The sequence below is a fragment of the Octopus bimaculoides genome, chromosome 20, assembly GCF_046866305.1.
Source record: "Octopus bimaculoides isolate indiv1 chromosome 20, ASM4686630v1, whole genome shotgun sequence".
NCBI lineage: Eukaryota > Metazoa > Mollusca > Cephalopoda > Octopoda > Octopodidae > Octopus > Octopus bimaculoides.
Window position 1 is genome coordinate 9,793,067 of NC_142947.1, and position 17,321 is coordinate 9,810,387.

General features: G+C 36.5%; 2 protein-coding genes across 4 annotated transcripts; one reads left to right on the top strand and one right to left on the bottom strand.

Moving 5' to 3' along the window:
• The first annotated feature begins 84 nt into the window (after positions 1-84).
• On the top strand, positions 85-7,319 carry LOC106882983 (NAD-dependent protein deacylase sirtuin-5, mitochondrial). Of its 2 annotated transcripts, none has more exons than XM_014933832.3 (9): positions 85-300; positions 1,403-1,561; positions 1,802-1,900; positions 3,029-3,155; positions 3,414-3,501; positions 4,467-4,520; positions 4,633-4,756; positions 5,990-6,105; positions 6,532-7,204. In XM_014933832.3, the coding sequence occupies exons 1-9, from the start codon at positions 196-198 to the stop codon at positions 6,605-6,607; spliced, it is 948 nt and encodes a 315-aa protein (XP_014789318.1). In that variant the 5' UTR covers positions 85-195; the 3' UTR covers positions 6,608-7,204. The 2 variants fall into 2 exon arrangements, with proteins under 2 accessions (XP_014789318.1, XP_089194121.1); XM_089337995.1 differs by lacking the exon at positions 85-300 and adding an exon at positions 302-882 and having other exon boundaries at positions 6,532-7,319.
• Positions 7,177-17,269, bottom strand: LOC106882984 (protein IMPACT). Of its 2 annotated transcripts, none has more exons than XM_014933833.3 (11): positions 17,103-17,269; positions 15,813-15,941; positions 15,293-15,345; positions 14,495-14,557; positions 13,493-13,575; positions 12,755-12,880; positions 12,513-12,607; positions 11,378-11,451; positions 10,008-10,098; positions 8,989-9,123; positions 7,177-8,527 (listed from the first exon to the last, which is right to left on the bottom strand). In XM_014933833.3, exons 1-11 carry the CDS (start codon positions 17,133-17,135, stop codon positions 8,483-8,485), a joined length of 927 nt encoding a protein of 308 aa, XP_014789319.1. In that variant the 5' UTR covers positions 17,136-17,269; the 3' UTR covers positions 7,177-8,482. The 2 variants fall into 2 exon arrangements, with proteins under 2 accessions (XP_014789319.1, XP_014789320.1); XM_014933834.3 differs by having other exon boundaries at positions 8,341-8,524.
• Positions 17,270-17,321: the final 52 nt, after the last annotated feature.

A 17,321-nucleotide genomic window follows, 5' to 3' on the forward strand; every position in this document is an offset into this window, starting at 1 on the left:
TTGAAATAATATCCCATCTCATACACGAAAGAACAAATGACCCGCCTCTTAATCCGGGTGGAATATTCTTGCTTCTTCACCGGTAATGAAGTCAATAAGAGTGGCCTATCCTGACGACATTTAGTCGTAGGTGTTTGTTTTCAGTTCAGCTTATTGGCCTGTTAAAAATACGGAAGACAAAAATAAACCAAACGAATGCTGTTTCTAGCTCGCTCAACGACTCTTTCTAAACGTTGCCGGAGTTCTCTTACCTGGAACCGTGCTGTCAGCAAACTATTGGCTTCAATCACACCCGTGACCGTGAGTTTGACACTTACCTCTGTTTACTAAAGCTAAACACTAACATTCTCTGCTTTCTTTTATATAGTTTTAAGAATATACATAAATAGGGATTATAATATGTGTGTGGTGACACATATACGCGTGTTTATACATATTTACGAGTGTGCATTTATGTTTCCACACACACCTCCGACACGCTTGCATCCTCTGTCGAAGGAGGAAGCTTGCAAAGTATGATGTATTCGTTGTTACATGTTTATTTACTGAACCATTCATAGTTGTCACGTAAAATATATATATATAACAGGAAACTGCAGTAATCTCACTTGTTTACATATTCACTTAAGTTTACACTAGAATTTGCAATTTGTCCTTGCGGAGTCGATAAGTATTTGGAATCACGTTTCCTTGTATTCATTATCTTTGAGGTCTGTCTTTGGGTGCAATGTGAAGATCTGTTAACACAATATTAAGCGATTGTCCGTAGTGAAGCGAATTACTGATGTCGGTGGGATTGCCTACACAGCACATCTCTTGATATCTTGTTGGGATCTGTTCGTTACTTGACAAAGACTTCCTCTGTTTATAAATCTTCTGAAGGTAACATTTCACTTAGTTTCCTTCCTTTGTTAGAATTAAAAGATTGCAGGCATGCTAGTTTGTTCTTCCAATACAGAGGGGTGTTAGACCATAAAGAATGACACCTTTATTGGCGAAGGTAAAGAATACGTACGCCACCCGTTTACAGCTGTTAGGTTTAGGGTTAGGATTGCGCCGGAAACGGGTGGTGTGCGTATTCTTTACCTCTGCCCCTTTGTCTGACTGTTTCTCCTGTCCTCCATACGAAAATCAGTGGAGACTGAATATTTTTGAAAGCGAAAACTGGGAACCTTACAAAGTAGTTAGCTTAAACTTTTATAACCTTGATGGAAACTCTTAATATATTTCTTGTCTTCCTTGAAAATCCACTTCCCTAACACCACACGTGTATGTCATCGTTACCACCCTCGCCTGTGCCTCCAAATGATTAGGGGGCTGAATTTATGATTTAATTAATCCATTTATCTGTATAATGTATGACATACACTGATGCTCGATATTAACCATTGCTTCTTTTCAGATGCCAAACCAACGCCCTAGTTCTGATCTGGCAGCTTTTCGTGATATCTTTGGTAAAGCAAAGAAAATAGTCATATTAACAGGTGCTGGAGTGAGTGCAGAGAGTGGTGTACCAACGTTTCGAGGCCCTGGTGGCTTTTGGAGAAAATGGCAAGCTCAGGTAAGTGTCAGTTGTTTCATGCATACTTATTATATGTAAAGTTGATGCCATTTAGATTTACATTCAGAATCTTGAGGGATAAGGCTAAATGCTATGAAGTAATTTATCTGAACTTCTACTGTCCTAGCCATGTCCACTATCTTTTAAATATTTTGCATTGGAACTGACTGAGTTGTATATAATTATTTAAGAATTCAGCACCTTTTAGCATCCATCTAAAGTTTTCTTTCTTCCATTCAGGATTTGGCTAGTCCAACAGCATTTGCCAGAAATCCATCGTTGGTCTGGGAATTCTACCACTATCGGCGCGAGTTGATGGCTAACAAGCAGCCAAACAAGGTAAAGTGAGTTGTTGACGCTATTGAGTCCCAGGTCATCCCTGATTGAACAAACTTATGATTTGTGGGAGCTGTACTCCATGGTTTATTTTAGCTAAGTCTTGTAAGGGACTAGCAACTGATCAGAGTTGAACTATTTTGTGGCCTTGAAAGAGAAAAGATAATCTTTGCAGTGCAGTTTTAGCCATTATCTGTATTCTTTTTTGTTTTTTTTTAAGGAGAGGGCATGATTTGAAAGATTTGGATGCTACCTATAGTAAGCTTCTCATATGTAGGAGATGAAGAAAAGTAAGGTCCATTGGATGTGTCGTGTTGATTTCAACACTAAACTGAGTATGAGTAAGTTGAGCATGTGACTTGATATTAAAGACCGAGATGTGCCACAGGAAAGGCAGATACATTACGTGTTTGGGTATGGATGTATATTGTGAATACATGACATACTGAATAAAAAAAAAATACCTTGAGACTGATAGTGAAATTTGCTCAAAGCAAAAGTCAATACGCAAAATGGGGACAGTTAGTAAAGTCAGATCAAGGACCCGTAAGTATCACAGATAAGATTGAGACAAATGTTAATATCTTGCATGTGGACCCATCCAGCTCATTTGCTATGGAAAAAGAGATGTTTAAGCAGTGACGGTGATATATTGTGGCCTTTTATCATTGAAATATATATGTATTAAATTGATACTCATGCCTTTGTATACTTGTTCAGCTAAGAACTTGCCATATTGTTTTCTCTTGATCTCAATTATGGAAGTGTATTGAAACCCTTTGTCTGGTTGCAACTTTAAAAAACTATTTTCAAAATTGTTTAACTCTTTTTATATTAACTTGCCCTGAGACTGCCTCTGGTTCTATGAAACAAACTTCCTGTTTTACAATGATCTAAATTTAAAACTATCAAAATTTCTTGTTAATTAATAATTATTAATAAATGATAATTCTTGTTAATTAATAATTATTAATAAATGAGATTTTACTAAATTCTTCATTATTTTCAAAATTAATTGAAATAAAGACACTTTTCTAACAGAAATATGGCAACAAAAGATTAAAAGCATCATATTCAATTTTGTCCTTGTTGAATATTTTAAACACAACTTTTCTTCCAACTCTTGTTTAGGCTCATATTGCCATTGCTGAGTGTGAGCAACGTTTGGCAAAACAGAACCGTATAGTATCTGTGGTCACTCAAAATATAGATGGACTCCATCGTAGAGCAGGTTCCACAAATATCATTGAACTTCATGGTGAGTTGCTTCATCTTTTCTTTTCTGTATCTTTCTCATTTCAAAAAATTTATTTCATAGCACATAAATGTTTTCTGGAATCAATAAAATAAAGCCTCAGTTAGGTACTGAGATCTTTGGTATCAACTAAATTCCTCTCCTTAAAATTGCTGGCTCTGTGCCTATATGAAAAACAATTATTTCATATTAATTTACCGAACAGATGTACTTATGAAAAATCTCTATTTGATTGAAATGTTTCTTCTTTGTTTACTAAAGGTAACTTGTTCAAGACAAGGTGTACTAACTGTGGAGAAGTTGCTGTGAACAATGACAGCCCAATTTGTGAGGCTTTGGCTAACAGAGGGTAAGTAACTTACTTTTTTGTTATGGAAACCTATAAGTGTCAGTTATATATTGCATGTAAAATGATAAGTTGTAAACAAGAGAAACTAAACCATACCATTTATAAGCCTACGTGGTCAGAATTGAAGATATAACTCCTTCCATCACCACCACCACCTCATTCAATTAACTATAAACATTTTCATGTAATTTTCCCAGCTAAAGCAAGGGTTAGCCCACAACAGTTCATTATGGTTCTCCTTTGGTGATAGGATTTTCTGGTCAGATGCCTTTCCTGTTGCTAACTGTTTTAGTCACCTCATACAACATATCAAGATAACCACATGGAAATCTTAATTTCAAGTTTTGGCACAAGACCAGCAATTTCAGGCCAGGGGATTAAGTCGATTACATCAACTCCAGTACTCAATCCTCGTGTCAGGTGCAGAAACAAATGTTGTAATTTGCAATTGAAACCTGTTTTTTGCCAACTTTGTGTTATGTATGTATGTATATGTGTGTGTCTTCTATAGCTCCAGGTTGACCAAAGTCTCAAGTGGATTTGGTTAATGAAAACTGAAAGAAGTCTATTGTGTGTGTGGTAGTGTCTCCTTGCCTTGACATCATGTGATAGTTGGAAGTAAATGTCTCTATCATACAAGCTGGATCCTTCATTTCCAGTCTTCCATGAAAGGCATGTCTGGTGATGAGGCAACTGTTACCTCACTTGGAAATGGGTGAGGGTTTGCAACATGAAGATGTTCCGGTTATAGAAAATCCAGCTCTACAAAATTCTGCCTGATCCATGCGAGTGCATGGTAAACCAATGATATATATATACACACACTCCAAATCTCTATATATCTATCCATCCTGACTGTAAAACATTGTTCAAAATTAAGTCAGTTTAAATCAAATACTATTCTGTCCAAGTTTTGATGATATTTGATGAAGTATTGATGATATTTGCTTTTCCTTTGCATGTAGATCTCCTGATCCATCTGCAGAAGATGCTAGAATCCCTAAAGAACTTCTTCCACGGTAAGTCAATTGAATTATGAGTTTTTGATGTTGTTTAACCCCAGCGACTGAAACAAAAAGTAAAAGATATGTATAATAAAGAATTCTGTATTTGTGGTTTATCTTTTTTTAGGTGCAAAACATCCAGTTGTAAAGGTCTTCTTCGTCCTCATGTCGTTTGGTTTGGAGAAAGTCTTGACCAGAATGTCTTGCTGCAAACTGAAGAGGTTCTGGATTCATGTGATCTTTGCTTGGTTGTAAGTATTGCTCTTTTTTTTTTATGTGAAACTTCATCATCATCGTTTAACGTCTGCTTTCTATGCTAGCATGGGTTGGACGATTTGACTGAGGACTGGTGAACCAGATGGCTACACCATGCTCCAATCTGATTGGGTAGAGTTTCTACAGCTGGATGCCCTTCCTAACGCCAACTACTCCCAGTGTATAGGGGGTGCTTTTACGTGCCACCGGCTGCTGTACTGTCCTGGTTGATCAATAGACAAGCTCGTTTGTTTTAACTTTTAAAATTGGATATTATTGATCATAAGGTTGTCTAATGAGAGCTACTGGGGTTAAGCGTGATCAAAAGTGCTTAAGTCCAAATCATTGTCTTTGTTTAATCCTTTAGCATTCAGATTACTTTGTTAAATGTAATGCTTTTTCATTCTCATTGTTTTTATAGATGTTTTCAATCTAGTTTGGATTCTTTGCCATGTTGATTGCAAAGAATTCAAATTTGATGGCAACGAATCCAAACTAGATCGAAAACATCTATAATTAAACATACATTATCTCATACCTTTCAAAATTTGATGCTATGATTGTATATTTTTAGAATGGCATTTGAAGGGTAGGCGTGAGAGGCTGGATAGAACATAAAACAGGTACACATTTGGGTTGGATATGGCAGTGTTTAAATGCTAAAGGGTTAAGGCATAATATCATCATCATCATCGTTTAACGTCTGCTTGCCATGCTAGCATGGGTTGGACGATTTGACTGAGGACTGGTGAAACCGGATGGCAACACCAGGCTCCAGTCTGATTTGGCAGAGTTTCTACAGCTGGATGCCCTTCCTAACGCCAACCACTCAGAGAGTGTAGTGGGTGCTTTTACGTGTCACCCGCACGAAAACGGCCACGCTCGAAATGGTGTCTTTTATGTGCCACCCGCACAAGCCAGTCCAGGGGCACTGGCAACGATCTCGCTCGAAAATCCTACAGGATCCAGTCAGGCGGTACTGGCAACGGCCACGCTCAAAATGGTGCATCTCATGTGCCACCCGCACAAGAACCAGTCCAGGGGCACTGGCAACGATCTTACTTGGCTTGCCGGGTCTTCTCACGCACAGCCCATTTCCAATCCATGAATAAATAATCCTGGTTACAAAATGCTTCCTTTCCTTGACAGAAGGGTGTAATTTGAGGGAGATTTGTCTATTCATAGATGTATGAATACCACATTAAATATATATTTTCTCTTTCTTCCAGGTTGGTACTTCATCAATTGTCTACCCAGCTGCCATGTATGCACCAATGCTAGCAGGCCGAGGAATTCCTGTTGCAGAATTCAACACTGAAGAGACTCCAGCCACAAACTCACTAGGGTGAGAACCCTGTTTCTAGTTCTTGTGATTTATTGAATGTACAGCTAAGGAGAGAGAAGATATGAAATAGGGGCCCATGCCAGTGTCATGTAAAAAGCACTCAGTACACTGTAAAGTGGTTAGCGTTAGGAAGGGCATCCAGCCTTAGAAACCATGTCAAAACCTTAGGTCAGTCCTGATGTACTTTTGACCATCTCTTCTTTTATTCAGACCTAGCCTGTTTAGGACTACCTTACCCACTGTCTTATTTTCTTTTTGTGATGTATGTGATTTGAGGGAGATTTGACTGTTATTTCTTGCATGTCAAATGACCATGTAAACTTGTATTACCATATCTTGTATACCATTGCTGAAATTAAATACCAAATATATATTTTGTTCATTATATCCTTTTTTTCTTTCTTTCTTTCTTTCTTATCTCTGCAGCTTTCACTTTGAAGGTCCAGCTGGATCTACCTTGCCACCAGCCCTGGCAAAACATGAAAATGAACCAGAAGACTAAGCTGAAAGAACACAACCACCACTACTATCTTTGTAGGAGAGTTGGTTAAGTTCATTTGCCAGAAGGGTAGAACTCTTTCAGATCTTGCCTTCAGCCCAAGGGATAACAATACTCATATTTCTGTTTCCACTTTCACATGAAGTACAACAGCCAGAATTGTTATCTGCTCTCATTCCTCACAGCAAATGAATTTATCCAACTCCTCTTTTGAGTAATTTTTGCCAACATAGACCAGAACCAATTTCCTTGAATCTTGAATTTGTTCTCTCTTCAACAGCCGCATTTATAATTTATTTAAGGCTATCTCTCTCTCTCTCTTTTTCTTTCGCTCGCTCTCTCTCTCTCTCCTTTCTCTCTCTCTATATATATCTAATCTAAGGTCCAATCTGTATATGTATCAATAAGAATTTAAGATCCTATATTTATAATTTAAGGATATGTATAGTAAGTATCTGAAATTGCAAACAAAGCATGAAGTGTTTCGGTAAGAAATTATTTCTTTCTGCAATATAAATGACATTTTTAATATATATGAACTGAAAAAAAAAACAACCAACCAATTCTTGAAATAATGTAATAAATATTTTTTGGAAAGAATCTTGACTTTTATTAATGAATTCCAAGAAAATATGGTTTATTTGCCCAGAATTCAAACATGCAGCTATCTGAATTTTATTTTATTTTTTCCCAAATAAATATCTTTTGAAATATTTTTTACAAATTTTTCCCATTTTTGCATAATTGTGTCTCCTAGATTTGGAGTGATTTGGAGAATAGAACGCCTTTTCTATTTCAGATGTTTTAGAATAAAATTGCATAACATAAGTATCTGTACACTGTAAGGGTTTCCTCCGTGGAAACTAAAATGAATTGAGAAATAGGGATGAAATTTGGGGACAACGGGGTAGAAGAAAAAAAATTACCAGTATGAATACAGCACTGAATTGAAACAGTTTTATCTTCCATTTATGGCTGATTCATAAAATAGCAGTTGAAAGGTAAATAGTTTCCACAGTTCTGAAAGCAGTACAGACCAGTTTTCTTAATGTTCTTAGCATCATAAAGGTAGCTGAACAGTAATCTATAGATCTTTACATTTCTTTTTTACAAAGTACATGTCTTTATTTACAAACGTATCTATTTTCACTGATCTATAGAATCAGTGTACTGTACTAAGATGTCCAGAGTTGGAACAAGAGATTGGCATGACCGTGTGGACACCAGTGATTTGGTGCAGCTGAATGGACATTCAACTGGTTTCGGTGACTCTACGTTTTGGCACTGGAGGCAAATGAATGTGTGCTGAAATATACACACATATATATAGAGAGAGAGAAGGGGGTACTTTACAATTTATTTGTTGAACACAACATAAACACTTTCCCTCTCTCCATATACATAAACAGAAAATTAGAAACATTAAAACGTCTGATGATGAATCAGTCAGTATCAAATTGGCAAAGCCAAATATGTGGCACCAAAACGGCCATGCCAAAACACTTCTTCGTATCTGTCCAGAGTTTATATTCAAGTAGGTGCCGTTCCTTTTAAATGTTGGCATTGCCCAACAAAACATTTTGATTTATATCAACAGTAGATATGTTGAAAAATAGGAAAGAATCTGGGAGAGAGAGAGAGACAACAGTACCATTTGAAAGAGCACCACTTGAAATGTGTATAAAATATATATATATATATATATATAAATTAAATAAAAAACAAACAAACAAACAGGATTCCTTTCCACATGAAGTGGTTGGGTATCACTTAAGGCAGCCAGATAGCATTGGTATGATAAAACCAAGAGGGGATAAAGGAAAACAAAAATTCAAAATTCTCACATTTTCTGTTTTCTTGAAAATGTGTTTTAAAACATTACTTTGTCTTCTTTGATTTTCGTGAATGCTTATTTTCATTCTGCTTGAGGAATTAGAAAAAAAAAAAAAAAAAAAATTCATTAGCATAAAAAAGAAATTAATGTACAAAATTTTTTATAAAAATGGTTGAGGTTGAATGTGTTTATTTGTTTTTTAATCTCTACTGGTGGATTAAATTTTTTGCAGGCATTTATGTTCCTGTAACTTAGCGGTTTGGCAAAAAGACAGACAGAATAAGTATCAGGCTTAAAAAGCAAAAAAGTACTGGGGTCAATTCATTTGACTAAAAATTCTTCAAGGCAATGCCCCAGCATGGCCACAGTCTAATGACTGAAACAAGTATCATCATCATCATCATCATCATCATCGTTTAACGTCCGCTTTCCATGCTAGCATGGGTTGGACGATTTGACTGAGGACTGGTGAAACCGGATGGCAACACCAGGCTATATATATATATATATACACACATACGTAAAAACAGTCTTGCTTAGAAATACTTACCTTTACCTTGATATAACCATGTTGATCACAGATTTGCCTGGCGCAATTATTGATGAATTTGAAACGGTCTGGTCCCAAGAGAATCCCTCCAAACCAACGAGAGATGACCACAATAAGGTTTGTTGCCTCAATTATCTATAAGTATAAAACAAACTACAATGAATAAATGGAGGAAAGGAAGATAAGAATTACTATTATCAATTATTATTATTATTATTATTATTATTATTATTATTATGTGGCACAACATGGGTGCTGGTACGAGGTACAACCACAAGTGCTTTACACCACAGGAAGGATTGATCTTAACACTTCTGCTGCACTCTTCAGTACAGCCAGATGCCAGGTGTCTCAGTTCTTTATTGTCATCTCACCTGAAAGGTTCAGCTACCTGGGGTCATCCTTCAGTACTTCATCCCATGTCAGTAATTTCGGGGAGAGGATAAGTTGATTAAAGTACCAGCACTAAACTGGTACTTATTTTATCAATCCCAAAAGGATGAAAGATAAAGGTCAACCTTGGCAAAATTTGAACTCAGAATGTAAAGATGGGTAAAATACCTCAAAGCATTTTGCCCCACATGCTAACGATTCTGCCAGCTTGCTGCTGCCTTAATAATAATAATAATCATGATAATAATGATAATAGTAATAATAATAATAAAATATCTGTGTCTGTGTGTGTGTGTGTGTGGCATGACTGTTTATCTCTACAATGGTGTAAATGGACATAGACACATACATGTGCATATGTGAGTTTATGTCTGTGCTTGTGTTTCTAAAAATCTGGCAGTTTTCTATGTGGCATCTCTCTTTGCTCTGTAACCTAGCAATTTGACAAACAGAGATTAATACCTGTCCTATACCCTTGAAGGTGGCATCCCTAGAATGGCTGCAATCCAATGAATGAAACTAGGCAAAAAGAATAAAGGAATAAAAGCAGAATCTATGAAGGGAAGTAATGTTGGCTACAACAATGGACCGGTACAAAGTGTATCTAGAACTGACATGGCATTTACCTGGAGCAGGTGGAGCAACCGAGAGCCAGCATGCACTTCACGATCATCGTCACAGCCCTGGATTACAATATTACTATCACCGGGTAGAATCCTAGAAATACAGAATTTTGTTTTCAGTTTACATGCATATATGATGTAGGCATATAGAGGGGTCGATAAGGTGGGTGTGTACGCGTTGTGGCAGACACCCTGCCCAGGTGAGAAGTAGGCTGGTCCACTACTAATAAATAGTGGACTGACACAGTCAGTAATGTCAGTCAGCAAGGCTTGCTGTTCGGGCCAGTCCCACAGAGATGATGAAACACATAGTCATAATGCAGGATATAACAGTGGCAATGAGGATTCGTAACTCACATAGCCACTGATATGTAATAGCAGCACATAACGGTAGCGACAAAGATTCATAGCTCACACAGCCACTGATGTGTAGTAGCAGGACAAAGCAGTGGCAATGAGGATTTGTAGCTCACAGATATGTAGTAGCAGGAAATATCAGTGGTGACGAGGATGCCTCCCACTGTATAACGGTGTCATTATAACAATTGTAACGAGGTTACGAACACTCGTAGGAGTGTCAAAATGGAAGACCTACGTTCAAGAACAATGAAAGAAAGTTTGAAGAATTTGAACTCTAACACAGAATTGAACTACACACGGTGAAAAGTAATATACACACAGTGAAAAATGTCTGATAAAACTGGATTTCTACACAGAACTGAACAACACACGGTGAAAAATAATTCTGTGTGGAAAAAATAATAATAATAACAATGAGTGTTCGAAGGATTTATAAGTCAGGTCGCTATATGTAGTGGCGCTACAAGTTATAATATAGACTTGGTACTACCTGCGGTATTTTGAAAAAAAAAACAAAACTATGGTTCTGTGTGGAACAAAAAATAATTCTGGTAAGAAAAAGAAAATGAAAAAGAATTAATGATACACTTGAAGTGAGTCATACCAGAAGATTTCAAACCTAAGCAGATATCATCTGTTGAAATTGAAAACAAACCAGTTGCTATGAAAGTTAAAACGGACAAAGAAAACGTTAGCCATTTTGTGATTGAGGATACTAAACGAGTTCTCCTTGAAAAGACTCCAGATGAAATGTCGATGGAAGTGACTAGTGAAGAACATGTAGAAAATTCTGAAGTTAGAGAATCTGAGCCATCTGTTACAGGAAAATTCCTTCTATGGAAAATGCTTCATTGAAGGATCGTTCTAATGCAAAAACTTCAAAAGATAATGAAAGTTTGTAGGTAACTGATCCAGTGTAATGAAAGGAACAAGCTTTAGAAAAAGAAATGAAGAAATGCACACACACACACATATCGATACATATACTTTAACCAAACACCAAGCGTCCTTACCGGTATGCCATGATATTATGGGTTGCATTTGCTACTTTCTTATTCTCAAGAAGTTTCTCCATAACCATGTTTACCTAGAAAAGCATTAAAACAGAATCAATCTAAAACCCTCAAATTTAAATAAATAATCTGAGACAGAAGAAATTCAATAAAATATTTTGAAAAATATACAAAAAAAAATATGATGGCAATGCAGTAGAGTGACTCAATGGACAAGAGTTCAAACCTGAACTAAATATTATTGTTTTAGGTATATTTCCAGACTGGCAGTGGTTGGATGGATCTGTTCCATCACAGTGTCTTTGCCACTTATGCAGTGCTTTGCTAATGAATACACTAGAGAAAATCAACAGAGTTTGTTGTTGTATATGTCATGTTATTTTTTGTATAATAAACTGGCACTCCATCTGTTAAGATGATGAGGGTTCCAGTTGATCCAATCAACTGCACAACTTGCTTGTGAAATTAATGAGCAAGTGGCTGAACACTCCACAGACATACACACTTTTAATGTAGTTCTCAGGAAGATTCAGCAGGACACAGGATATGACAAGGCTGGCCCCTTTGAATTACTGGTACAACGCATTTTAGCCAGCTGAATGGACTGGAGCAACATGAAATAAAGTGTCTTGCTCTAGGATGCAGTGTGCTACCAGGAATTGAACTCACGACTTCACAACCCTGGGCCACTAAGTTATGTATCTTCACTTTTCATATAATATTTTATGGCTGGATGGATGCCTTTCCAACTACTTTACAGCATGGATTGAGTATATTCTCTTCTGTGACCAATGTGAGATAGGTTGTCTGCCAGAAGTAGAACACCTGTTATTATTTGATGTTAAAGCGGTGAGCTGGCAGAAATGTTTAGTAGTATTTCATATGCTGCTATGTTCTGAGTTCAAACTCCACCAAGGTTGACTTTGCCTTTCATCCTTTTGGGGGTCAATAAATTAAGTACCGGTTGCGTACTGGTACTCAATTTATCGACCCTGAAGGAAGAAAAAAACAAAATCAACTTGAATGGGATTTGAACTCATAACATAAGCTGGAAGAAATGCTTCAAAGCATTTTGTCCAGCATGCTAACAATTCTGCCAGTCACGAAGCAATGCAATATAATAAATCTTTCTTACTTGGCACTTGTGTGTGACAGGGGCTAAGTGAGCCTGAAATGTACTGCGTTTCTCTGTCATAGGTTCTCCATGGTGTATCACAGGGCATTCAACAGCTGCAACAAGAAGAAGAATTAGCAAATTGACTCCAGTACTTATTCTTTGGAAACCTAGTACTTATTCTATTGGTCTCTTTTGCTGAACCGCTAAGAAGTCAAGCAAATTATTTTATAAAATAAAATAAATAAAGCAATAAGGTGTACCTTCTACATTTTTGGTATTCACAAAATCTTCTTCAATATCGGCTTCAATATCAAAGTTGAAATCCTTAGTTTCTTCGGGCTCTTCTAAAGTAACATTCTTTAACTGGACATCAGGGTATGTATGAACTGGAATGATTACAATCCAAAAGGGGTCATAAGTTAACCTTCATAAGCACAGAGTGACAGAAGGATCAGAAAGGACAAAAGCAGAACAAATATAAAACTGCCCCTTTTCGTTTAAGATATAGCAATTATCCTGCATTTCTGCCTCTAGATAAAGTATGATTACTATGGATAACAAGAAAGGATACACTACTGTTCTCTGTACTGTTCAGTAAAGAACAATACTGCTTGTATAACCCTTTATTTTGTACTCTTAAATAAGAGTACAGGCTTTATGAAAGGTGGAAGAAGCACAAATGTCCTGAGAAAATAGTTGGGCATTGAAGGCATTAGACATTATGTACAGGAGAAGCAGTTGTGATGTGACTGGATGAAAAGGATAAGTACTAAAGACTGTTACAGATGATGATGATGATGACAGTCAAGATGATGATAATGATGGTGATGGTTTGGATGCTATTTCTATATTGAGGCTCCCTTACTTAGATAAAAATAAGAGTAAAAAAACAAGAGAAATCTTAGTGGTAATTTTGGAAAATGCTATGAAGTCACAATATAAAACACACCACGATTGGCTCATATATGAACAATCTGAATAAGGCCGAATATACTTACTTGGAGTACCATCAGTCTTTTGTGCTAAGATATTTCGAATTTCTTCTACCCATTTGAAAATTATACATTCACCTAAGTTATCTCTGAAAGGAAATAGAACAACATTGTAAGCTATAAAGATGGAAACCAACGCCTGGTTGGCACATAGACGAATTTCCATCAACACAAAAAGGTCACCCATTCAACTACATGTCTGCTTTAATGAAAATCATCTAGACATAATGAGAGAATAACAGAATAACTTCTGGCCAAATACTTGCTAGCTTAAGCATCACCATAATCCTTTAACGTCTGTTTTCCACGCTGGTATGGGTTGGATGGTTTGACTGGAGCTGGAGAGCTGCACCAGGCTCCAGTCATCCTTTCTTGTTATCCATAGTAAGTGCACTTTATCTGGAGGCAGAAATCAAGGCCTTTGCCTTAACCAGAAATGCAGTCTAGTAGCCATGTCTTAAACAAAAAGGGGCAGTTTTATATTCATTCTGCTTTTGTGTCCATTCCGATCTTTCTATCACTCTGTGCGTTTGTGAAGGTTAACTTATGGCCCCTTCTGGATTCTTATCATTCTATTTCCAGTTCATATATACCCTGATGTCCAGCTAAAGAATGATACTTTAGAAGAAACTAAGGATTTCAACATTAATATTGAAGCTGATATTGAAGAAGATTTTGGCTTCTAGCTGGATGCCTTTCCTAAAGCCAAACACTTTACAGAATATAATGGGTGTCTTTTACATGTCACCAATATGGGTACCTTTTACATGCTGCTGGAATGAGTGCTTTATACATGTCATATGCATGGGGTGTCTTTTATGTACCATGACCACCGTTCACTTTACTCACCCCCCACCATTTCTCATACAAGGCCAATCTTCCTCCCAGACTAACCTACCATATAATGTACAATTCAAACAAATCTCCTGTAGCCAAGGGTCTGGTATCCTACACATGTCAACTATTGTCTCTGACAGGTTTCCCCAAGACAGAAATATTTATACTTACAAATATATTTCTTGTAATTGGTTTTCAATCTGTGTTCGTTCTTCTCCTCTTATCCAGGGACAACTGAAAAGAAGAAAACAGTGAAGCTGATGATGATTATGAAGAAATACAGACTACAATTATTGCTCTGTTTACTAATTATAAAGTAGTGTTCTTCTGTTATGTGGTCAGATCAATCAGGAAGTAAATGAAATTAATATAAAAATAGTAATGATATGTATTTATGTAATCAACATATTACTGTATGTATTTACGTACATACATACAGTCATGTGTCGATATATGAGTTAATTTGCTTGTAAAGTGAAAACTCATAAACGGAAAATTAAACTTGTGAAAGCTTGTAAACCTGGGGTCTCGTAAAGTGGGTCCTCATAAAGTGAGGTATTACTGTATGTATGAATGTATGTATGTATGTGTGTATATATGCATATGTGACTGTGTGTGTGTGTGTGTGTGCGTGTGCGTGACTGTGTGTGTATGTGAATTATTTTCCTCTTAAATATATTATCATATATGATTAATTGTCTTACTCTTCTGTATGTGAAGGAGTTTCTACATGGTTGTTAGATTTGCTGGAAATGTCCCTTAAACGACAACCAACTACCACTTTAAAAGAAAAAAAAAAAAGGACACACTGGATGATGTAGTCTGGGGTACACTGTGCTTGAAAAATGAAATGGGATGGTCATGACTGGAATGACTTAGATCATTGGTTTACTCAATTAGGGTCGATTTGGAACTGAACAACAAGATTTTCACACAAACACATTCACTTGATAAAAGTCAAATATTTACCTGAGCTGGTACTGTGGCGGGGATACGCTTGGGTAATCCTCTGGCATTTGAACCTGGAAACAATGCAAGAAAAATGTTTAGTTAATGAATTGTGCAATTCTTTTACAGAAAATGAAACAACATGCAGCAGAATGACATGTAGAGAGAAATTCTAGACCAGCAATTTTAAAGAGTGTGTGTGTTAGTCAATCATATCGATTCCAATGCTTGAGCGGTACTTTATTCCTTCAACCCGAAATGGATTGAAGCAAAATTGGTCTTGACAGTATTTGAACTTAGAATATAAAAAGCCAGGAGAAATGCTAATACACATTTTATCCGATGTGCTAATCATTCTACCAGTCCACCACCATAATAATAATAACAACAATAAGAATACAGTGAATGGTTTGAGATGGGGAACCATATTTAAATAGGCAAAAAATATCTTCTGGATAAATTATTAGCTTTGCCATTTTAATTAATGAAAGCTTGATAATCTTCAAATCAAATTATATGAAAAAATTCGTTTTTTTTTTACTTGCAAGCCCAGTTTCCACTTTGGGTCATCTTGCCCGTCTGTAATCTGGATGGAGTAAATACGGGAAGTGCTGTCCACGACACGCCAGTCATCTCCATAGATTGCAGTCAGAGCTTCTATTTCATCAACCTGAAAATGTTTAATAAATGAGGTAAAAAAACATCTACAAATATGTGTTTATAGTTTTGATCATAGAAAAAAGTAAAAAAAAAAAGTAGTTTTTGGTATTCAGCTCAGTCAATGAATTTTAGATATTCATATAGCTTGTATTCATGTACAGAACCTGCTGTTTCAAGATGATCAAAGAAACAATTTTTCTTCTTGGGGAGAATGCTAGTTTATCATCAGGAGTTTTTCATCTAAATCAGTGTTTCTCAACCGTTTTTTGCCTACGGACCCCTTTGATTCCTGTTTTACTTAGACGGGCCCTTTTGATGTTGGGGTACACACACACACATATACATATATACGACGGGCTTCTTTCAGGTTCCGTCTATCAAATCCACTCACAAGGCTTTGGTTGGTCCGAGGCTATAGTAAAAGACACTCGCCCAAGGTGCCACGCAGTGGGACTGAACCTAGAACCATGCGGTTGGTAAGCAAGCTACTTACCACTCCTGCGCATATAAAAACGAAAGAAAAACATATATATATATATATCAAAAGCAGCTGAGGACCCGCCCCCGTAGCTCTAATCAGTTTCTTATTTGTGAAAAATTAATTACGCCGCTTTCCTTCAATCTTATCAAAGTTTTTTTTTTTTTTTTTTTTTGTCTTCTGAACTTCAGACGTTCATAACAAAAATTCAAAGAGTGCTGTTTTTAAGGGCATCAAAAGAAAAAAGAGAGAGGATTTATTGAATACAAACTTAAACGCATAAATGCCAAATTTTTTTTTTTACAAAATATAATCTTTGTAACAACGATCTTTGAGAGTAACAAGTTTGAAATCTCAGGTCAGCTCTGACCGAGCAGGCCCGTGGCGAACGGCGTTCCTGACATGGTCATTTCATGTCTTTTATATATCAAGAACTACACAATCCAACGTCTTCCATTAAAACGGATGGACGTAATTTAAGAACGATCTGGCTATTATATCTAGCAGATTGAATGACCACACAGAAGCCACACTGTCTGCTCTCGAATAACATGTTTGTTACATTCGGCATGTCATTTTCGTTCGATATATTTATATTAATTTAATTCTTCAATACTCAACGAAGACATAGACATATCATATATCAATAAACATAAAGAAAAAGGTGAAGCCAAAAATGACAGTCAAACTCACCTGTCGTGTCAAATTATCTTCGATCACGTCCATGACACACAAGTTGCTGTAGTGTCAAGTGTGGCGGTGAACATTTCCAAATTGTACCTTCTGAATAAATTCATTAGTTTGCCTTGGAGACATTTAAGATTAATTCCTTCTTCTGCATTTCACTACCTTCAGCTTAAAGCTGGGGGAAAATCATAAAAAGAAAACGAATAAACAATACTTAAGAAGAAC

Bases quoted from the DNA above. Each gene is read 5' to 3' on its own strand.
- LOC106882983 (XM_014933832.3), top strand. From the start codon at position 196: ATGCTGTTTCTAGCTCGCTCAACGACTCTTTCTAAACGTTGCCGGAGT. The intron at 1,901-3,028 runs GTAAAGTGAGTT...ACTCTTGTTTAG, and splicing joins CTAACAAGCAGCCAAACAAG to GCTCATATTGCCATTGCTGA. The intron at 3,156-3,413 runs GTGAGTTGCTTC...TGTTTACTAAAG, and splicing joins AAATATCATTGAACTTCATG to GTAACTTGTTCAAGACAAGG.
- LOC106882984 (XM_014933833.3), bottom strand. From the start codon at position 17,135: ATGGACGTGATCGAAGATAATTTGACACGACAG. The intron at 14,558-15,292 runs GTAAATATTTGA...TCTTCTTTTCAG, and splicing joins CCGCCACAGTACCAGCTCAG to TTGTCCCTGGATAAGAGGAG. The intron at 11,452-12,512 runs GTAAGAAAGATT...ATGCTTTTCTAG, and splicing joins CTGTCACACACAAGTGCCAA to GTAAACATGGTTATGGAGAA.